The following is a 16,119-nucleotide window of genomic DNA, read 5'->3' as shown; positions in this document are numbered from 1 at the left end:
AATAATTTAGTTTAAATTTTTTAGTATAAAAATAATTATCTAAATTTGTAAACAGTTTAGTTCAATCTGTTGTTAACATTAAGTAAACTATTAACAGTCCAGTCAGATACTTGTGTGCTTGTTGAAATTTGAAAATCACTAATCAAATTACTAAGACAACCTTAATTTTAACACATTTCATGGGCCGGATCTTAAATGTGTTGGACCAATTTACTTTCCCACCCCCAACATCTTAAACACATATTTGTTTTTATCATCTTATTCAAATGCAATAATGTTTGTATTATTAAAATTTCACAATAGTGAATTAAATTTCTTTTATTCTATTTCAAAAAATTGTTTTAAATATCAGTTTTTATTATAAAATTTTAGTGGTGAAAAGGTTTATAAAATAAGTCACGTTAGAAAAAGAAAAATCTAATTTAAAGCGTATAATTTTTGTCTGAATAAAAATAACAAGTTTTGATCATAAAAGAACTTTCTTTTCATGAAAAAAAAATTAATTTCTAAAATATGTATAAACATTTTTCCACTACTTAAACAATCAACATTTTTACAATTTATACAGAACCAAAAAAAAAATCTTCGTACTTTGGAAAAAGAAATAAGCATAAAATATAAAAAGGTCACTAGTTATCAACAATATTTCTTATAATTAACTCTTAACCAACCACCTTTTTGGAATAAAACAAAAAAAAATATTGTTTTTATTTTAATTTCGGTAAATATATTACTTTTCTTTTTAGTTTTTGATAATCATACATTCATATAAAACTTTTTATCATCATTGAATTAAATATTTTATGGGCGTGTCCTAGATTATATCATCACATTATAAATAAGGAAAGAAAATAAAAGAAAATAATTCAAAAAATAAAAAATAAAGACTTCAAACAAAACATTTGTATTCTTTTGACAATAAATTAATATTATTATTATTATTATTATTATTATTAATATTAAATGAGTATGAAAGGGTTTTTCCAATTAATTGAAATGTTCCACCTTCAAATGTTCTCAAAAACTCGTTTTTTTGCATTTCTTCTATATGTTTGCTACTTTAAGTGTTTAAGAGTAATTTTTATTGATTTTTCAAATTCCATCACACCCACACAAGAATCAAATAGGATTGTTAATAGTTTACTTAATTTTAACAATAAAATTGAACTAAATTGTTTACTTATAGATAACTATTTCTACATTATGGTATTTATATTATCTTTTTTTGGAACTAAACATGAAATTAACAAAGACCATAAATAATCTAACCTCTTACAACCTGTCATCTCACAATCACTACGCGCAAAGGGAATCTCCATCAACCAATAGATCAAGTGTAGTCAGTATAATCTACAGCATGAGCCTTTTGTACTCATATGACATCTTGTTGGATCTTCAGTGAGGGATTGTCCTTTTGCTAGGTCATGGATTGAAGTTTTTCTTCAAGTACCTTTTTTATTTCTTGTTGTTCCATAAAGCGTTCATTTAGTTTTTCTTCCATTTGGAGCTCCAACTTCCTCAATGCCTCTTGACTTAAGGATTTTGTACTTCTTTGTTTAGGTCCAAAGTAGTCTTTTACGCCAATAGTTCCTCCAACAGCACGTACACAACCTGGGTGGTCTGACTTTCCAATGGTCATTGTGAGAATGTCCTTCCTACCTTGGCTAGCATGTGAACCCTGACTTTGTTGTTCAACCAACTTATCCTGCATATCATAATGAAGTTTGATACATAAAAAATTTTGTTACATAAAATTCATAAGAATTATGATTTTTGGTTAAGGGTTTTTACTTACAATTCTTTGTGATATCTGTTGAGCTGATTGTGATGTCATTTGACCATTGGACTTAGTCTCTGCAGCCTTCCACATCTCATACCTAGCAGGTGGAGGTGCTAGGTCAGGGGACTCAAGTCCTAAAGTCTCTGCTTGAGACTTTCTCATCTTTTTCTCTAGTAATGCATAACCACCACGTGAGAGTACGTGTGGTGCATCATTAAGTTTCTGTCTTTGTTGGGCAACAATCCTTTTTTCCTATCAAACCATAGAAATTCAAAAGTTTAAATCAGAAATGAATGTTTTGTATGACTATAACAAAATATTAAGAAACAAACCTGCCAGTCCCCAGACTCTCTAGATGTTCTAAACTGCACCCACTCCTCCTCAGTTATTTTATACTTTACACAAGGAGTGTCATGTTGTCTATCTCCGAACACGTATAGACGTGTTAATCTAGTTTTAAAATCCCTCCATCTGATTGCAATGTAGGATAAGACTTTCTTCCTTATCTTCTCATTATTAGGAATGTCAAAATTTTGCTGTTGAAAACAAAAAAGATGTTAATGCTTTAAGTAAAACATCTTAAACAATGTATTTTTTTTAAGTAAACATACTAGAATATCCTGTCATAGGAAATTCTTCTCCATCTTCGGTACGTCATCCCAAGAGGCAATGACAATGGAGACATGTGTTTTGGCCAACATGGCTAAATAGCTTCGAAACTTTTCTGCATGTGGGCCATTAGGTCTACCCGATCGAGGATCGATTTCCACCATTAACCTCTCCATGGCAATCCGACGCGATGTAACATCTGGCAACCGAGTCACAGATCTACCATGTTCATTCTTTCCTAATTTGGAGCTTGTCATACCTGAAAACACAGCGTTATTAAATCATACATGAACAAAACAAAGTATTTCTATAAAGTAAGAACAAACAAAATAAAGAAATTGTAGAAGTGGCAAATCAAAGACCTCAACGCCCTCTTCCAACAACATTTTCAAATCCTTAATGTTATTTTCCTTAATGATATTCTACTCTCTTGGTTCTGGAAGTTCCTAAGTTTCTACAGTTGATCGATGTGAATTAGTAAATTTACTAGAGGATTCAAATTCAATCTATCGGGCAATCCAAAGTCACAACAATTATATAAGCAGTAACATATATAACATGCCAAACATTCATGAATATTAACTGTAATTTAAATCAACCACGAATATGTTGAGATAAAAAGAATTATTTCGGCACTAAATGTAAGAAAGAGAAAAATACCTTAACAGAGGAAGAATATACAATTAATTTTACCTACACCTTCAAACACTAACAAAATAAGATGAGAAAGACATAAACAAATCCTAATAGAGGAAAAAGAAGTGAAATAGAGAGATATAGGATAATGGAATAAATTTTTCAAAATGTTGGTCTGAGTTACACTGAACTTGTATCCTTCAAACAGTCTCAAATCTGAGCTTTGAAGATGAAAACCAAAAAAAGATAAAAATTTGATTATGAGGGAAAACTCTACTTCAGATTTGAAAGCCAATGCCATAACTAAGAAAGATACAAAGTGTGACTACCATATACAATTCCAACACGTTGAGATTTTTAAATTAAGAACTAATCTAAACTTTCACATATAATATTGATTAGAGAACTTACATCTCTTTACAGGAAGATTTTCTTTTTCAAATAAATCAGCAGAGGATGTATATGTGGAAATAGAAGTCTGAATATAAGAAGCACGTTTTCTTTTGATCGTTTCAACCCTTTGTGGATGTTCATTTTCTTCAATTAATTGAGAAATAGCTTTCTCTCCTTGCAATCCTTGTGATGTATACTTATCATCATCATCACTTAGGTCCACGATCTCCTTTTCCAATTTGAATTTTACCCCTGCATGTACAGAGATATGTGTTGAAACTTAACATTATTTTGTTAACATTACATACTTCAGGCAAAACCTAGGAGAATAAAGTAGTAGATTCTGGAATACAAGAAAAAAAATTGGATGTTGTCTCATCATTTCTTGCAAAATACAGTCTCCGGCTCTTCAAGTAATTAACTACGTATACTTTGATCAAATTCAGAGCAGATACATGTAATTTTTTTCTATGGATAAAAAAAATGAGTTACCTTCTTTGCATGCTTTTGTTTGCTCTTTCTTTTGTTCTTATTGAAAGAAAAAATTATCAGGAGAAAGGAAAAAAACACAAGAGATGACTTGCAGTTTAAAATTAGGACCCTCAAATATTATAGATGACCAACAAATCAAACCATGGGTTAAACATCTGAGGAAGACAACGGGAACAATGCTGTGTTTGCCTTGAGGATAAGAACGTAAAATACCTTAGGCTGGAAACAGGGGTAATTTGTCTACGTGGGGGTCCAATGAATGGTCTGACCTACCATTTGGATCACTTGCTAACTGCCTTATCTTGCACTTGCAAGTGTAAACTTGGGCCATTAAACCTCTGGTGAACTTATTTATGATATTGTTACTTCAACAACAAGACTGGATGATGTGAGAACTGTATGTTCTTTAAATTTTGTCTACTAATAGTTGCAAACTGCGATGATTTTTTGAGTATTTGAATGTATTCTGGTTTAGGCTTCAATTAATCCAGTTTGAGCAAGAATAGCTTGCCTTACCACACCATTTCAATTAATTTACTAAAAGATGGTTTTCGCCAATAGCCATTTCCTTCTCTCAATAAATATCATGGTTCAGGGTATAAAGAAATATGACTACAGTATATTAATCAATTCAGTGTAATCCAATTAAATATTTTTAAAGGAAATTATAATAATGTAAATATGTATAATAGATGTAAGAGATGAAAAAGAGAACAGAATTTCCATTTCCATACCTAATGCGCTTACAGCATCCTCCTGGTTCCCTTTTTTAGGAGACTGACCAGTGCCAGTATCAACAGAGTAATGAGTATCTTCATTCCTTTGTAAGGAAACATGCTTCCCTGTGTCATTTTCAAGGTCGTGGTCACTAACATCCTTTTCAACTTTGACAGCGAAAAAAACTCCAAGAGTGGGCTCCACTTCAGTGTTCCTACAATCAGAGGGATCTTCACTCATCAAAGGCATAGTACTCTCTTCCAATTTCACATCACTGACACGGAGTTTACTATATCTTCTCTCCAAAGATTCAAATAATGTCTTAAGTTCCTGCTTTTCGTATGTCAATTTACCATTTTCACTCTTCAACCCTTCTATGACAGTCAAATTCTTCTTAACCGCTTCCTCCAATTCAATGTTCTTCGTGATAAGGACATCAAGAGCATTCTTGTCCCCAACCTTCTCCTCCTTCAACACACGGATCTTGTCCCTTAGTTCATCCACAGATTTGACATCATCTAACATTTTTTTCTTGAACTCCTTCAGCTCATACACTTCACGTTCTAAAGCAACGTTCTTTTTCCTTAACTCCTCAATAGCATGTTTTTCAACCAAGCCACCTGTTTTCACTTCCTTCAACAACTGCTCATAATTATCCTGGGCTCTCTTCCCCTTTTCACATTCCTCCTCTCTGATTTTCAGTCTCTCTTCGACTTCAATCCTCTCGAGCCTCTCAAGCTCAATCTTCTCCATGAGTGGCACAATTTCCGCCCTAAGTTTTGCTTCCCTCTTTATCAACTCTTGCTCAACTTTGTCAAAATCCTCAATTTTATACGCAATACGCAGCACAGTAACTAACTCGGATATGCTCATTTCACCGTAAAGGACCCAGATTTCTGGTGCAAGTAAACTGCTACGAAGAAATGGAATTTGAGCTACGGAAAGATAATTTGTTTTCAGATAAAAAAAAATTAAAGAATAAAGAAAATGTCATTTGAAACGTACCTGTTGTGTTTTGATGGTGCTGGTTTTGATTAGAAACAACAGATCCTAGTTAGCCAACAAAAATAAACAAGAAGATGAAGTGAAAAAGGGCGGGAACGACGTATTGAATAAAAGACTGAATACGAAAAGTTTTCAACAAGTGAATTTGTAGTAATTGACAAAGTTGAGTATATATTTCACAAAATTAAATATTAATTAAATACATTTTAATTTGTGACAGGCTTCTTCTATCCTACAATAATTATAATTAAAAAAAAAAGAATATTGGCAAGAATATATCCTCAGATATAGGTTTTTCAATAAGAATAATTGAGAAAAAAAAAGTCTTAAAAAAATAAAAGAATTTCAAAATAATGGTTTCTACATAAATGATATATTTGTTTTAAAATAATAAAACTTATTTATAATAAATTTATTTATATTAAATTTTTTAATTTTAAAACAATCAAATCTAATTGATTTTAAATCACTATCATTCATAAAATATCAATTTCTAAATTTTTACAAAGATATAATCAATATCATTTTTTAAATTTTTACAAAGATATAAAAATATTTATTTCAATATCCTACAAGAAATTAATGAATTCAACCTAAAATATATAAAAAAAATCAAGTAAATTAAAAAATAGTTTATCCAAACGAAAACAAAAAGTATACTTCAAATTCAAACAAGTTTAAGTAAATTAATCGAATTATTTAGTTACCTATATGTACCATTTTTTCCGCTAAACTAATATATTTTTCAGAAACTGAAATAATTTTATTATTTAAACTACATTATTATTATTATTATTATTATTATTATTATTATTATTATTATTATTATTATTATTATTATTATATAAAAGATGAATAAGAGAACTTATCATTTTGTACTTATTATCTTAAATTTATATATGAATTATTTTTTAACTCAAATTTACATATGATTTCATTTATTAATAATGAATAGCCACCAATATTTTATAGATTAATTCTATAATAATAAACTAAGAAAAGTTTTAACATTTAAAAATGGGAAAAAATAAATCATTACTGAAACTTCAATTTTTCTTAAATAAGAAAACAGAAAGTGCTGTCATTTTTCGTGTAACATATCTATGCATTCTTGAAACAAATCTGACAACTTATATTTATTAAGTAAGCAACAATTGAAAATTCAACTAAACGGATTTGAATAATTATCCACCTACTTCAGGAGTAACCTGCCTATAAAACAGAAAATTCAGCCCAATTTGTATGACAAAAATACATGAACACAACATATACTAAAGAAACATATTATAATGCTTCAAAACAGCTATACATGTCTTAAAACATTTCCAAGTTCTATAAATTTACATTCCCCTTGTATGATTGATTGAAATTTTCAAATACTTCCCACAGAAAATTTTAAATACTGTGGTATTCCCACACCTTTACATAGCAAAAGTGACCACCAACCTTAATTGAGACCCTTAAATAATAATGTCGGTGTTGGTTTTTACTAATTTTTTGAACACCTAATACACTTTTAATGTTGTCCTAACTCATTCTGGTGCATCAAGGATAAAAATTACATCACATTGCAAGACTTAACATATTTTAAAAATACTTTGAAGAAAATACCTAACACTTTTATTAGATAAGCGTGTCGAAACCTATCTTCAATGTAACTAGACTTTAATATGATATTTACTACAATATGTTTTAATCAATAAATTAATTTTCTCACATACATGTTGCCAAAAAAAAAAAAAGACATAACACCTTTATTGGGTAAGCGTGTCAAAACCGATTTACAATGTCACTAGACTTTAATCTGACATGTACTACAATATGTTTTAATCAATAAATGAATCATCTTCCGTGCATTATGCCACAAAGAAAAAACCTAACATCTTTATTGGGTAACAGTGCCAAAACTCATCTTCAATGTCAATAGACTTTAACATGACATGTACTACAACCTAACACATTTAATTCTCTCACATGCACTGAACCAGAAAGACCACATTGAACTTCCACTATAAATAATAAGACCTTAATGGAAATACATCACAATCTTTTATTCCATAATACACCCGCCACTTGCAACCACTCTGAACACAACAACACGTACACTTCTTTCAGATGGAAAAGTTTGACATGAATGAAGAAGACAATTCAAATTCCTACCTCGCTACCTTATTTTCAAATGGTGAAATGATTGAGTCTGAAGATGGTGTGCAGTTCCATTGTCAAAATCCAAAATTATTTCGCATTCCATACAATTGCATATTAGACCTCCTAAAGCAAAAAGTGTGCACAATTCTCAAATTACAAAACACGAAATCTATCAACAAGTTCTACTTTAGAAGACCCAGATTGAATGAAGAAGGATTCATTGTGTATGATGCTCTTGAAATATCAATTGATGGTGACGTTGCACAAATAATTATTTGCATATTGAATAAAGAAGGATCCATTGTGTATGATGTTTCTGAAATATCAATTGATGGTGATGTTGCACAAATGATTATTTGTAAGTTTAGTTTTCCTATTAACATGTCAACTGAGTTGTTTGTTACATTCACAAGATCCACTGAAGAAATATTTTCTCTTCGAAACCAAATTCCATCATCCTCTTCCACTACCCCAAATTGTATCTCGTATTCACCAACAATAGTTTATTATGGCAGACCTCTAAAAAGGGTAACATCACAAATAGTCCATATGGTTACGATCTATACTTCAGATCAAGACAACCATGTGACCATGTCAATCCCGCACAATTACACCTTCAATAACCTTCTAAAAAGAATAACTAAAATAAAAGAATACATTGTGGGGACCGCAAAATAGTAACTCAAATTGTCCACCTTTTCCCATCGAGAGTAGTTAATAAGAAACTCATCCATGGCACAGTTCAAATCAAATCGAATAATGACATCACACAAATGATCAACAGGTGGGAAAAAGTTCAACGTATATATTCATCTATGTATCGTCCTCACACTTGGAAGTATATCGAATTGTTCATCCAAACAATAGACATATGTCCACCAACACCTAACGAAGAATGAGAAGATATGAAACCTTGGAGTTATGTCGATTCCAAAGGGATATAAGATTTAGGTTATGAGTATTGTAATTTTTTTTATTTAATTTCATTTTCAATTATATCAATTATGTTATGTGTAAGATTTAGGGCACAAATATTGAATTTTTTTTTCATGAATTCCATTTTCAATTGTAAACTATGTTATGTATAAGATTTAGGACACCAAAATTGTAATTTGTTTTATTTAATACCATTTTCAATTAGGTCACCATGTTATGCGTAAAATTTACGCCTTTAGTAATGTAATTTGTTTTTTTTTAATTCCATTTTGAATTATGTCATGTGTAAATGGTTGCATTCAATAAACATATTTTCTATTTGGTTTTTTATTTTCAATTTCGTTATTAAAAATTATGTAAATACAAAATTATAAAACAACAATGAAATTAACAAAAAAGAAACTACGTACAAGTACAATGCCAACATTTATAGACTTCATAACTATTACAACTAATTATGTAAAGTTGGTTTACCCCTAAAATTTGTCTAATCTTAACAAATATTCATTTGAACATTCAATATCATTGACTTTAATTCATTTCAAAGCAGTAAACTCTCATACATATAACAACTCACATCCTTTCCATTAATATTTTAAGTAGGTAAAAATGCACACTGATCAACCCTCAAGCATATAAAAACTCACATCCTTTCCATTATTATGGTAAGCATGGAAAAATGGACCAAATTGTTTAATTAGCTAAATCAAGTGTCACAAATCAAAATATTATATAAGTCATAATCAACCAAAAGCATAGAAATAAAAATTGTTATCCACATCAAGATGATTGTCTACTCCGTACATGTCTACCTCCTTTGTTGTTGCCCTTTTGTTCTTTAACTAAGGCATGAGCGAGTTGTAATGCCTCGTTAGTACGATCATATGCTATAGTACCCTCACTTACGTCACAATAAGAAATCATTGTTTGTAAGATTGTGACTATGCGTCTCAAATTACCCTGCATTCACAATGATAACAAAATTAATAATCATCGTTAAATAAACTTTAACACATAAATAATGAAGTAATACATACTAACACCCCAAATTCAGAAGGTGATTTACGACGAACTGACACGTCATCTGGAATATGTCGTCGAAGTCGGGGTGCAAGAGTCATTCGATCCAAGTCAGCACCAGGAATCATGTACGGATGGGATACTCGTCTAAACCACTGCAGGTATCCCTCAACACAATCATATGGAGATGACGTCGGTCTGACATGGGATATAACTTGCGGTCTAAAGTGCACCCAAATACCATTAATGGTCTCAATGTCAACCTTTGTAATAGCATCTGGTGTCCGTGGGATGGGCTGCTCAAACTCAAACTGCCTCAATACGCGTTCAGGCAGATGTCGTTGAACCATGTCACCAAGTCTAATCCACCCAGAAAATAAAGCAATGACCAAAAACGGACGATTACCTCGATGAGACTCATATGGGGACCAGATCACCCCATCATATGTTAGTCTATCCAAATGTGCTCTCGCCTCTACTAGGCTACACCCATGTCTCCAGATCTCCCATCGTGTTGCACGAGGTTTGTCTTCAATATAAGATGACAGCACACGCCTCCTTCCCATATCAGGGAAATGCTCATAAATCCAACTCTGCAAAAAAAAAATAAAAAAATTACACCTTGCACAACAATGAAAAACTTAAAAGAAATCAAACTGCAAAATATATGTCTACCTGTAAAAGAGTCATATATCCAGCCATTTGTCTTGTCGTAGCAAGGCTGACATCTCCGAGCTGCTCATACAGGTAAGCAAGCGCAGCAACGCCCCAGGCGTATCTGCCACATCTATCCAACTCTCTGAACAACATCAAGTATGACACATGAATCAATGTGCCACTCTTATTTGAAAAAATACTGCATCCAACTAGATGTAACAAGAATGCTCGTGCGGCACAGTCCCATCGTTGCTGCTCACAACACTCAGTATAAACACCTCTTAACCAGCTAAGCCTCACTTTCGGACCACGGGCTTTTGTCATCTCAGTTCCCGCCCTCTCGTAGTCCACACCCAAAAGGTCCATGAGAGCAGACTGAGCTTCTTCCCATTCTAAGTCCTTGACTGGACAAAATTCTCCCTCTATAGACAGGTGAAGGAGCGACGATACGTCATCGAGTGTAATGCTCATCTCACCCACTGGCAAATGGAAAGTGTTTGTCTCCAAATGCCATCTCTCAGCAAACGCCAACAACAAACCCTTGTCAACATAGTCGTACGAAATACCACAAAGAGGCAATAATCCAGAATTCAACACAATTTCTTCAATTGCCTCGTGACATGCTCCAAATCTATTTAATTTCTTACCATGGGAGATCAGCTTGATCACCCCTCGATCCTATACAAAAACAATTAATATAAAATTTATTTAAACAACCCATTACCAATTTAAATTCAAATATTGTATTAACCTCGCCCTGCCACAACGCATGTGCAACATGTCGCGCATAGTGAGTGAGCAAAGATGTATCATGTGGACCTCCAGGAAATCCACAAACTTCCTTTTCACCAACATTCACATCCTCCCGCTCCTGAACATGATGTTGCTCTTCAATAACATTATGCTTCTCCTTATGAATATCAGCTTCTTCCTGTCTTCTCCTAGCTGATGCAGTAAGTCTTCTATTTTCCCCTTGACAAGAACTTTTTCCTTGATAAGATGATGCACCTTGTGTTCTAGCCATATCTATAAAAACACAATAATTTTCAAAAACAAAATAAAAATTAATACAAATTTAAAATAAATATTTGAAATAAAATTAATACAACAAAATAATCTTCATGAACATAATCTTCAAAAACAACAAAATAAATAAATAATACCATAAACTAATACAAATTTTAAATTAAAAATTATTTCAAATTTATTCAACGAGTTTTGAAAATCGTTACCCTAAAGGCCTCAATGGTTTTCAAAACCCATTGAAGCCCAACCAGTTTTTCATATCAATGCATAGGCCAAACAAACATCATTCAAAGTCTATAACTATGCAAATGTAAACAAAAACGTAAACAAGTACCTTAGCTTTCCTTCCTTCTTTGAAAGAGTGTTTGTGATGCAAAGGGTGTTGTGGTGGTATGTGGTCCTATGAAACTTGTGGTGGTGGAGTGGCACGAAGAAAAGAACAAGAATGGAGATGAGAAGAAGAACAAAGGAGAGGGGGCAACGACTAGGTTAGAGAAAGAACAACAAGAGAAAAAGTGAAGAGGGTTTTAAAGTAAAAAGTGAAAAAAAATTACCTAGGTTAAAAGCCAAAATCCATTCAGAATTTGTCTCTGCCAAACGAATTCCAAGTTTTGCTTTTATTAAAAACACCTCATGACACTAAGAATTCGGTTTTCAGGAAACCGAGTTCTGAACATAATAAAAACCGCGCTATATTTGTAAACATAATACAGTGTGCCATTTCTGAAATTAAAAACGCTTTTTGTGTCATCAATGAAAAAAAATCTAAGGTTTTTCTATGAGAGAGAACAATATAAGTTGTTCTTGTTTTTTTATTTTTTATTTTTTAAAATTCATTCTTGGGTGCCACACCATAGAGAAAAGAAAGTTAACAATCAAAAGGATCCGGGGTTCAGAAGGGGGTTAAAGACAGTGAAGATGGTGAATTGATCATTCCAAATACTCCCCTACGTGTGTTGAAAGCTGATCCTGACCTTGTTGAGGAACATCAGGGAGGTATACATACATTGACTTTATCTTATTATCCTTTTTACTTGTATTTTATTATCCTTTTTGTTGTGAAGATCATATGCTTACTGCTGTTATATATTGACTTTTGACATTCATATATGATATACCAGTATGCCTTAGAAAAAAGGATTACCAGGTATGGTGACAGCAGCTGACAAAACTAACGCGCAAGTGTTACCCTGACAAGTTTTTTGCAAATGCTAAATCAACTGATGATTATGATAGTTGGATTTTTAATGTTAGGATACTCTACTCTCTTGGCTCTAGCAGTTCCTAAGTTCCTACAGGGTTGGTCATTGCATACACACACACACTCTCTCTTTCTCTCGGTTGTAGTAGTTCCTAAGTTTCTATAGTTGATAGATGTGTTAGTAAAATCACTAGAGAAATCAAATTCAATCTAACGGCCAATCCAAAGTCGCAACAACTATATAAGCAGTAACATATATAACATGCCAAACATTTAAGAATATTAACTGTAATTTAAATCAACCAAGAATATGTTGAGAAAAAAAGAATTATTTTTGCACTAAATGAAAGAAAGAGAAAAATACCTTAACAGAGGAAAAATATACAATTAATCTTACCTACATCTTCAAACACTAACAGAATAAGATGAGAAAGAAATAAACAAATCCTAATAGAGGAAAAAGAAGTGAAATAGAGGGAGATATATGATAATGGAATAAACTTTTTACTAAAATTTTACAACATGTTGGTCTGAGTTACACTGAACTTGTATCCTTCAAACAAAGTCTCAAATCTGAGCTTTGAAGATGGAAACAAAAAAAAGATAAAAATTGGATTAGGACAGAACTCTACTTCAGATTTTCCAACAAATAATAGTCATTGAGCAAAGTCACTTCGTTCCAATTTCATAATCATTTAGAAAGATTTAAAGTGTGACTACCATAGCTAGATATACAATTCCAACGCATTGATATGTTTAAACTAAGAACTGATCTAAACTTTCCCGTATAATATTGATTAGAGAACTTACTTCTCTTTACAGGGAGATTTTCTGTTTCAAATAAATCAGCAAAGGATGTAGACGTGGAAGTAGAAGCCTGAATATCAGAAGCACGTTTTCTTTTGATAATTTCAACCCTTTGTGGATGTTCATTTTCTTCAATTATTTGAGGAATAGCTTTCTCTCCATGAAATCCTTGTGATGTGTACTTATCATCATCATCACTTAGGTCCATGATATCCTTTTCCAATTTGAATTTTACCCCTGCATGTACAAAGAATATGTGATTAAACAAAACATTACTTTGTTAACATTATATACTTCAGGCAAAAGCTAGGAGAATGAAGAGTAGTAGATTCTGGAATACAAGGAAAAAATTTGTTGTTGACTCAGCATTTCTAGAAAAATACAGCCTCCGGCTCTTCAAGTAATTAACTACGTATACTTTGATCAAATTCAAAGCAGATACATGTATTTTTTTTGTATGGATAAGCAAAATGAGTTACCTTCTTTGCATGCTTCTGTTTGCTCTTTCTTTTGTTATTGAGAGAAAACATTATCAGGAGAAAGGAAGAAAACTCAAAAGAGATGACTAGTAGTTTAAAATTAGGATTCTCAAATACTATAGATGACCAGGATTCTACAACAAATCAAGCCATGGGTTGAACATCTGAGGAAGACAACGGGAACAATGTTGTGTTTGGTTTGAGGATAAGAACATAAAATACCTTAGGCTGGAAACAGGGGTAATTTGGCGCTATAAAGCTGTCTGTGTGGGGGTCCAATGAATGGTCTGACCTACCATTTGGATCACTAGCTAACTGCCTTACCTTGCACTTGCAAGTGGACACCTTAGTCTTCTCTCCAAAAGTAATAAATTCATTGTGCAAACTTGGGCCATCAAACGTCAATCTTGTGGTGAACTTAGTTATGATATTGTTACTTCAACAACAAGACTAGATGATGTGAGGACTGTATGTTCTTAAATTTGTCTACTAATAGTTGCAAACTGTGATGATTTTTTGAGTATTTGAATGTAATCTGGTTCAGTCTTCAATTAATCCAGTTTGAGCAAGAACTGTTTGCCTCACCACATCACTTCAATTAATTTACTAAAACACGATTTCCGCCAATAGCTATTTCCTTCTCTCAATAAATCTCATGGTTCAGGGTATAAAGAAATATGACTGAAGTATATTAATCAATTCAGTGTAATCCAATTAAACATAATTATAAAAATGTAAATCTGTATTACAGATGTAAGAGACGGAAAAGAGAGCAGAATTTTCATTTCCATACCTAATGCTCCCATAGCATCCTCCTTGTTCCCTTTGTTGGGAGACTGAACAGTGCCAGTATCAACAGAGTAATGAGTATCTTCATCCCTTTGTAAAGGAACAGGCTCCCCAGTGTCATTTTCAAGCTCGTTGTCACTAACATCCTTTTCATCTTTGACAGCGAAAGAAACTCCAAGATTGGGCTCCACTTCAGTGTTCCCACAATCAAAGGCATCTTCACTCATCAAAGGCATAGTACTCTCTTCCAATTTCACATCACTGACAGGGAGTTTACTATATCTCCTCTGCAAAGATTCAAATAATGTCTTAAGTTCGTGCTTCTCGTCTGTCAGTTTACCATTTTCATTCTTCAACCCCTCTATCATAGTCAAATTCTTCTTAACTGCTTCCTGCAATTCAATGTTCTTCATGATAAAGACATCAAGAGCATTCTTGTCCCCAACCTTCTCCTCCTTCCACACACGGATCTTGTCCCTTAGTTCATCCATAGATTTGACCTCATCTAGCATTTTTTTCCTGAACTCCTTCAGCTCATACACTTCACCTTCTAAAGCAACGTTCTTTTTGATGAACTCCTCAATAGCATGTTTTTCAACCAAGCGACCTGTTTTCACTTCCTTCAACAACTGCTCATAATTATCCTGGGCTCTCTTCCCCTTTTTATATTGCTCCTCTCTGATTTTCAGTCTCTCTTCGACTTCAATTCTCTTGAGCCTCTCCAGCTCAAACTTCTCCCCCAGTGATCCAATTTCCGCCCTAAGTTTTGCTTCCCTCTTTACCAACTCTTCCTCAATTTTATCAAAATCCTCAATTTTATACGCAATACGCAGCACATCAACTAGCTCGGATATGCTCATTTCACCGTATTCTTTTTCAGTGGCGGTCGGAATGGACCTAGGCAAAGACCCAGGGTCCGTTTTGGGTTGAAATGTCATAAGAGATGGAAAAGACACAAGCTTTTTTTTTTTTGTGGGGAAACTAACGAAGGAAAAAGGTGCTGCTACCTCCTCTTGTGCAAGTAAACTTGCTACGAAGAAATAGAATTTGAGCTACGGAAAAAGATTTTTTTTCAGATTAAAAAAAATGAAAGAATAAAGGAAATATCATTTGAAACGTACCTGCTGTGTTTTGATGGCACTGGTTTTGATTAGAAGCACTGAATACGAAAAAAAGGAAGAAGATGAAATGAAAAGGGGTGGAAACGACTGAATACGAAAAAAAAAAAGATTTCAAGAGGTGATTTTGTAGTATTTGACAAAGTTGAGTATATATTTCACAAAATTAAATATTAATTAAATACATTTTATTTTGTGACAGGCTTCTTATAACCTACAATAATTTTAATTTAAAACAAAAATAAATGGCAAGAATCGATGCTCATATATAGGTTATTCAATAAGGGAAAAAAATACTCTTAAAAA

General features: G+C 32.6%; 2 protein-coding genes and 1 pseudogene across 7 annotated transcripts; all 3 read right to left on the bottom strand.

Annotated features, from left to right (window-relative positions):
• Positions 1 to 1,169: 1,169 nt before the first annotated feature.
• Positions 1,170 to 2,646, bottom strand: LOC148204712 (uncharacterized; annotated as a pseudogene). The gene is made up of 4 exons (XR_015786846.1): positions 2,392 to 2,646; positions 2,113 to 2,316; positions 1,796 to 2,032; positions 1,170 to 1,705 (listed from the first exon to the last, which is right to left on the bottom strand). The product of XR_015786846.1 is annotated as an uncharacterized LOC148204712 (transcript).
• Positions 2,643 to 5,534, bottom strand: LOC148204711 (uncharacterized). The gene is made up of 6 exons (XM_088116129.1): positions 4,882 to 5,534; positions 4,645 to 4,722; positions 3,911 to 3,946; positions 3,437 to 3,670; positions 3,210 to 3,328; positions 2,643 to 2,648 (listed from the first exon to the last, which is right to left on the bottom strand). The coding sequence occupies exons 1-6, from the start codon at positions 5,498 to 5,500 to the stop codon at positions 2,643 to 2,645; spliced, it is 1,092 nt and encodes a 363-aa protein (XP_087972255.1). The 5' UTR covers positions 5,501 to 5,534.
• A 3,816-nt stretch (positions 5,535 to 9,350) lies between these two features.
• Positions 9,351 to 15,926, bottom strand: LOC124838618 (uncharacterized). 5 transcript variants are annotated; one of them, XM_088096206.1, is made up of 7 exons: positions 15,817 to 15,926; positions 14,700 to 15,747; positions 13,431 to 13,664; positions 11,145 to 11,419; positions 10,412 to 11,071; positions 9,754 to 10,329; positions 9,351 to 9,676 (listed from the first exon to the last, which is right to left on the bottom strand). In XM_088096206.1, the coding sequence occupies exons 2-7, from the start codon at positions 15,631 to 15,633 to the stop codon at positions 9,497 to 9,499; spliced, it is 2,859 nt and encodes a 952-aa protein (XP_087952332.1). In that variant the 5' UTR covers positions 15,634 to 15,747; positions 15,817 to 15,926; the 3' UTR covers positions 9,351 to 9,496. The 5 variants fall into 5 exon arrangements, with proteins under 5 accessions (XP_087952332.1, XP_087952339.1, XP_087952343.1 ...); XM_088096213.1 differs by having other exon boundaries at positions 14,700 to 15,725; positions 15,817 to 15,896; XM_088096217.1 differs by having other exon boundaries at positions 14,700 to 15,721; positions 15,817 to 15,833.
• Between the last annotated feature and the right edge of the window lie 193 nt (positions 15,927 to 16,119).

This window comes from Vigna umbellata, chromosome 1 (assembly GCF_029865625.1).
Source record: "Vigna umbellata cultivar VRB3 chromosome 1, Vumbellata_1.0, whole genome shotgun sequence".
Classification (NCBI taxonomy): domain Eukaryota; kingdom Viridiplantae; phylum Streptophyta; class Magnoliopsida; order Fabales; family Fabaceae; genus Vigna; species Vigna umbellata.
The sequence above is the reverse complement of the archived record's forward strand: the minus strand, read 5'-3'. Positions and strand labels throughout refer to the sequence as shown.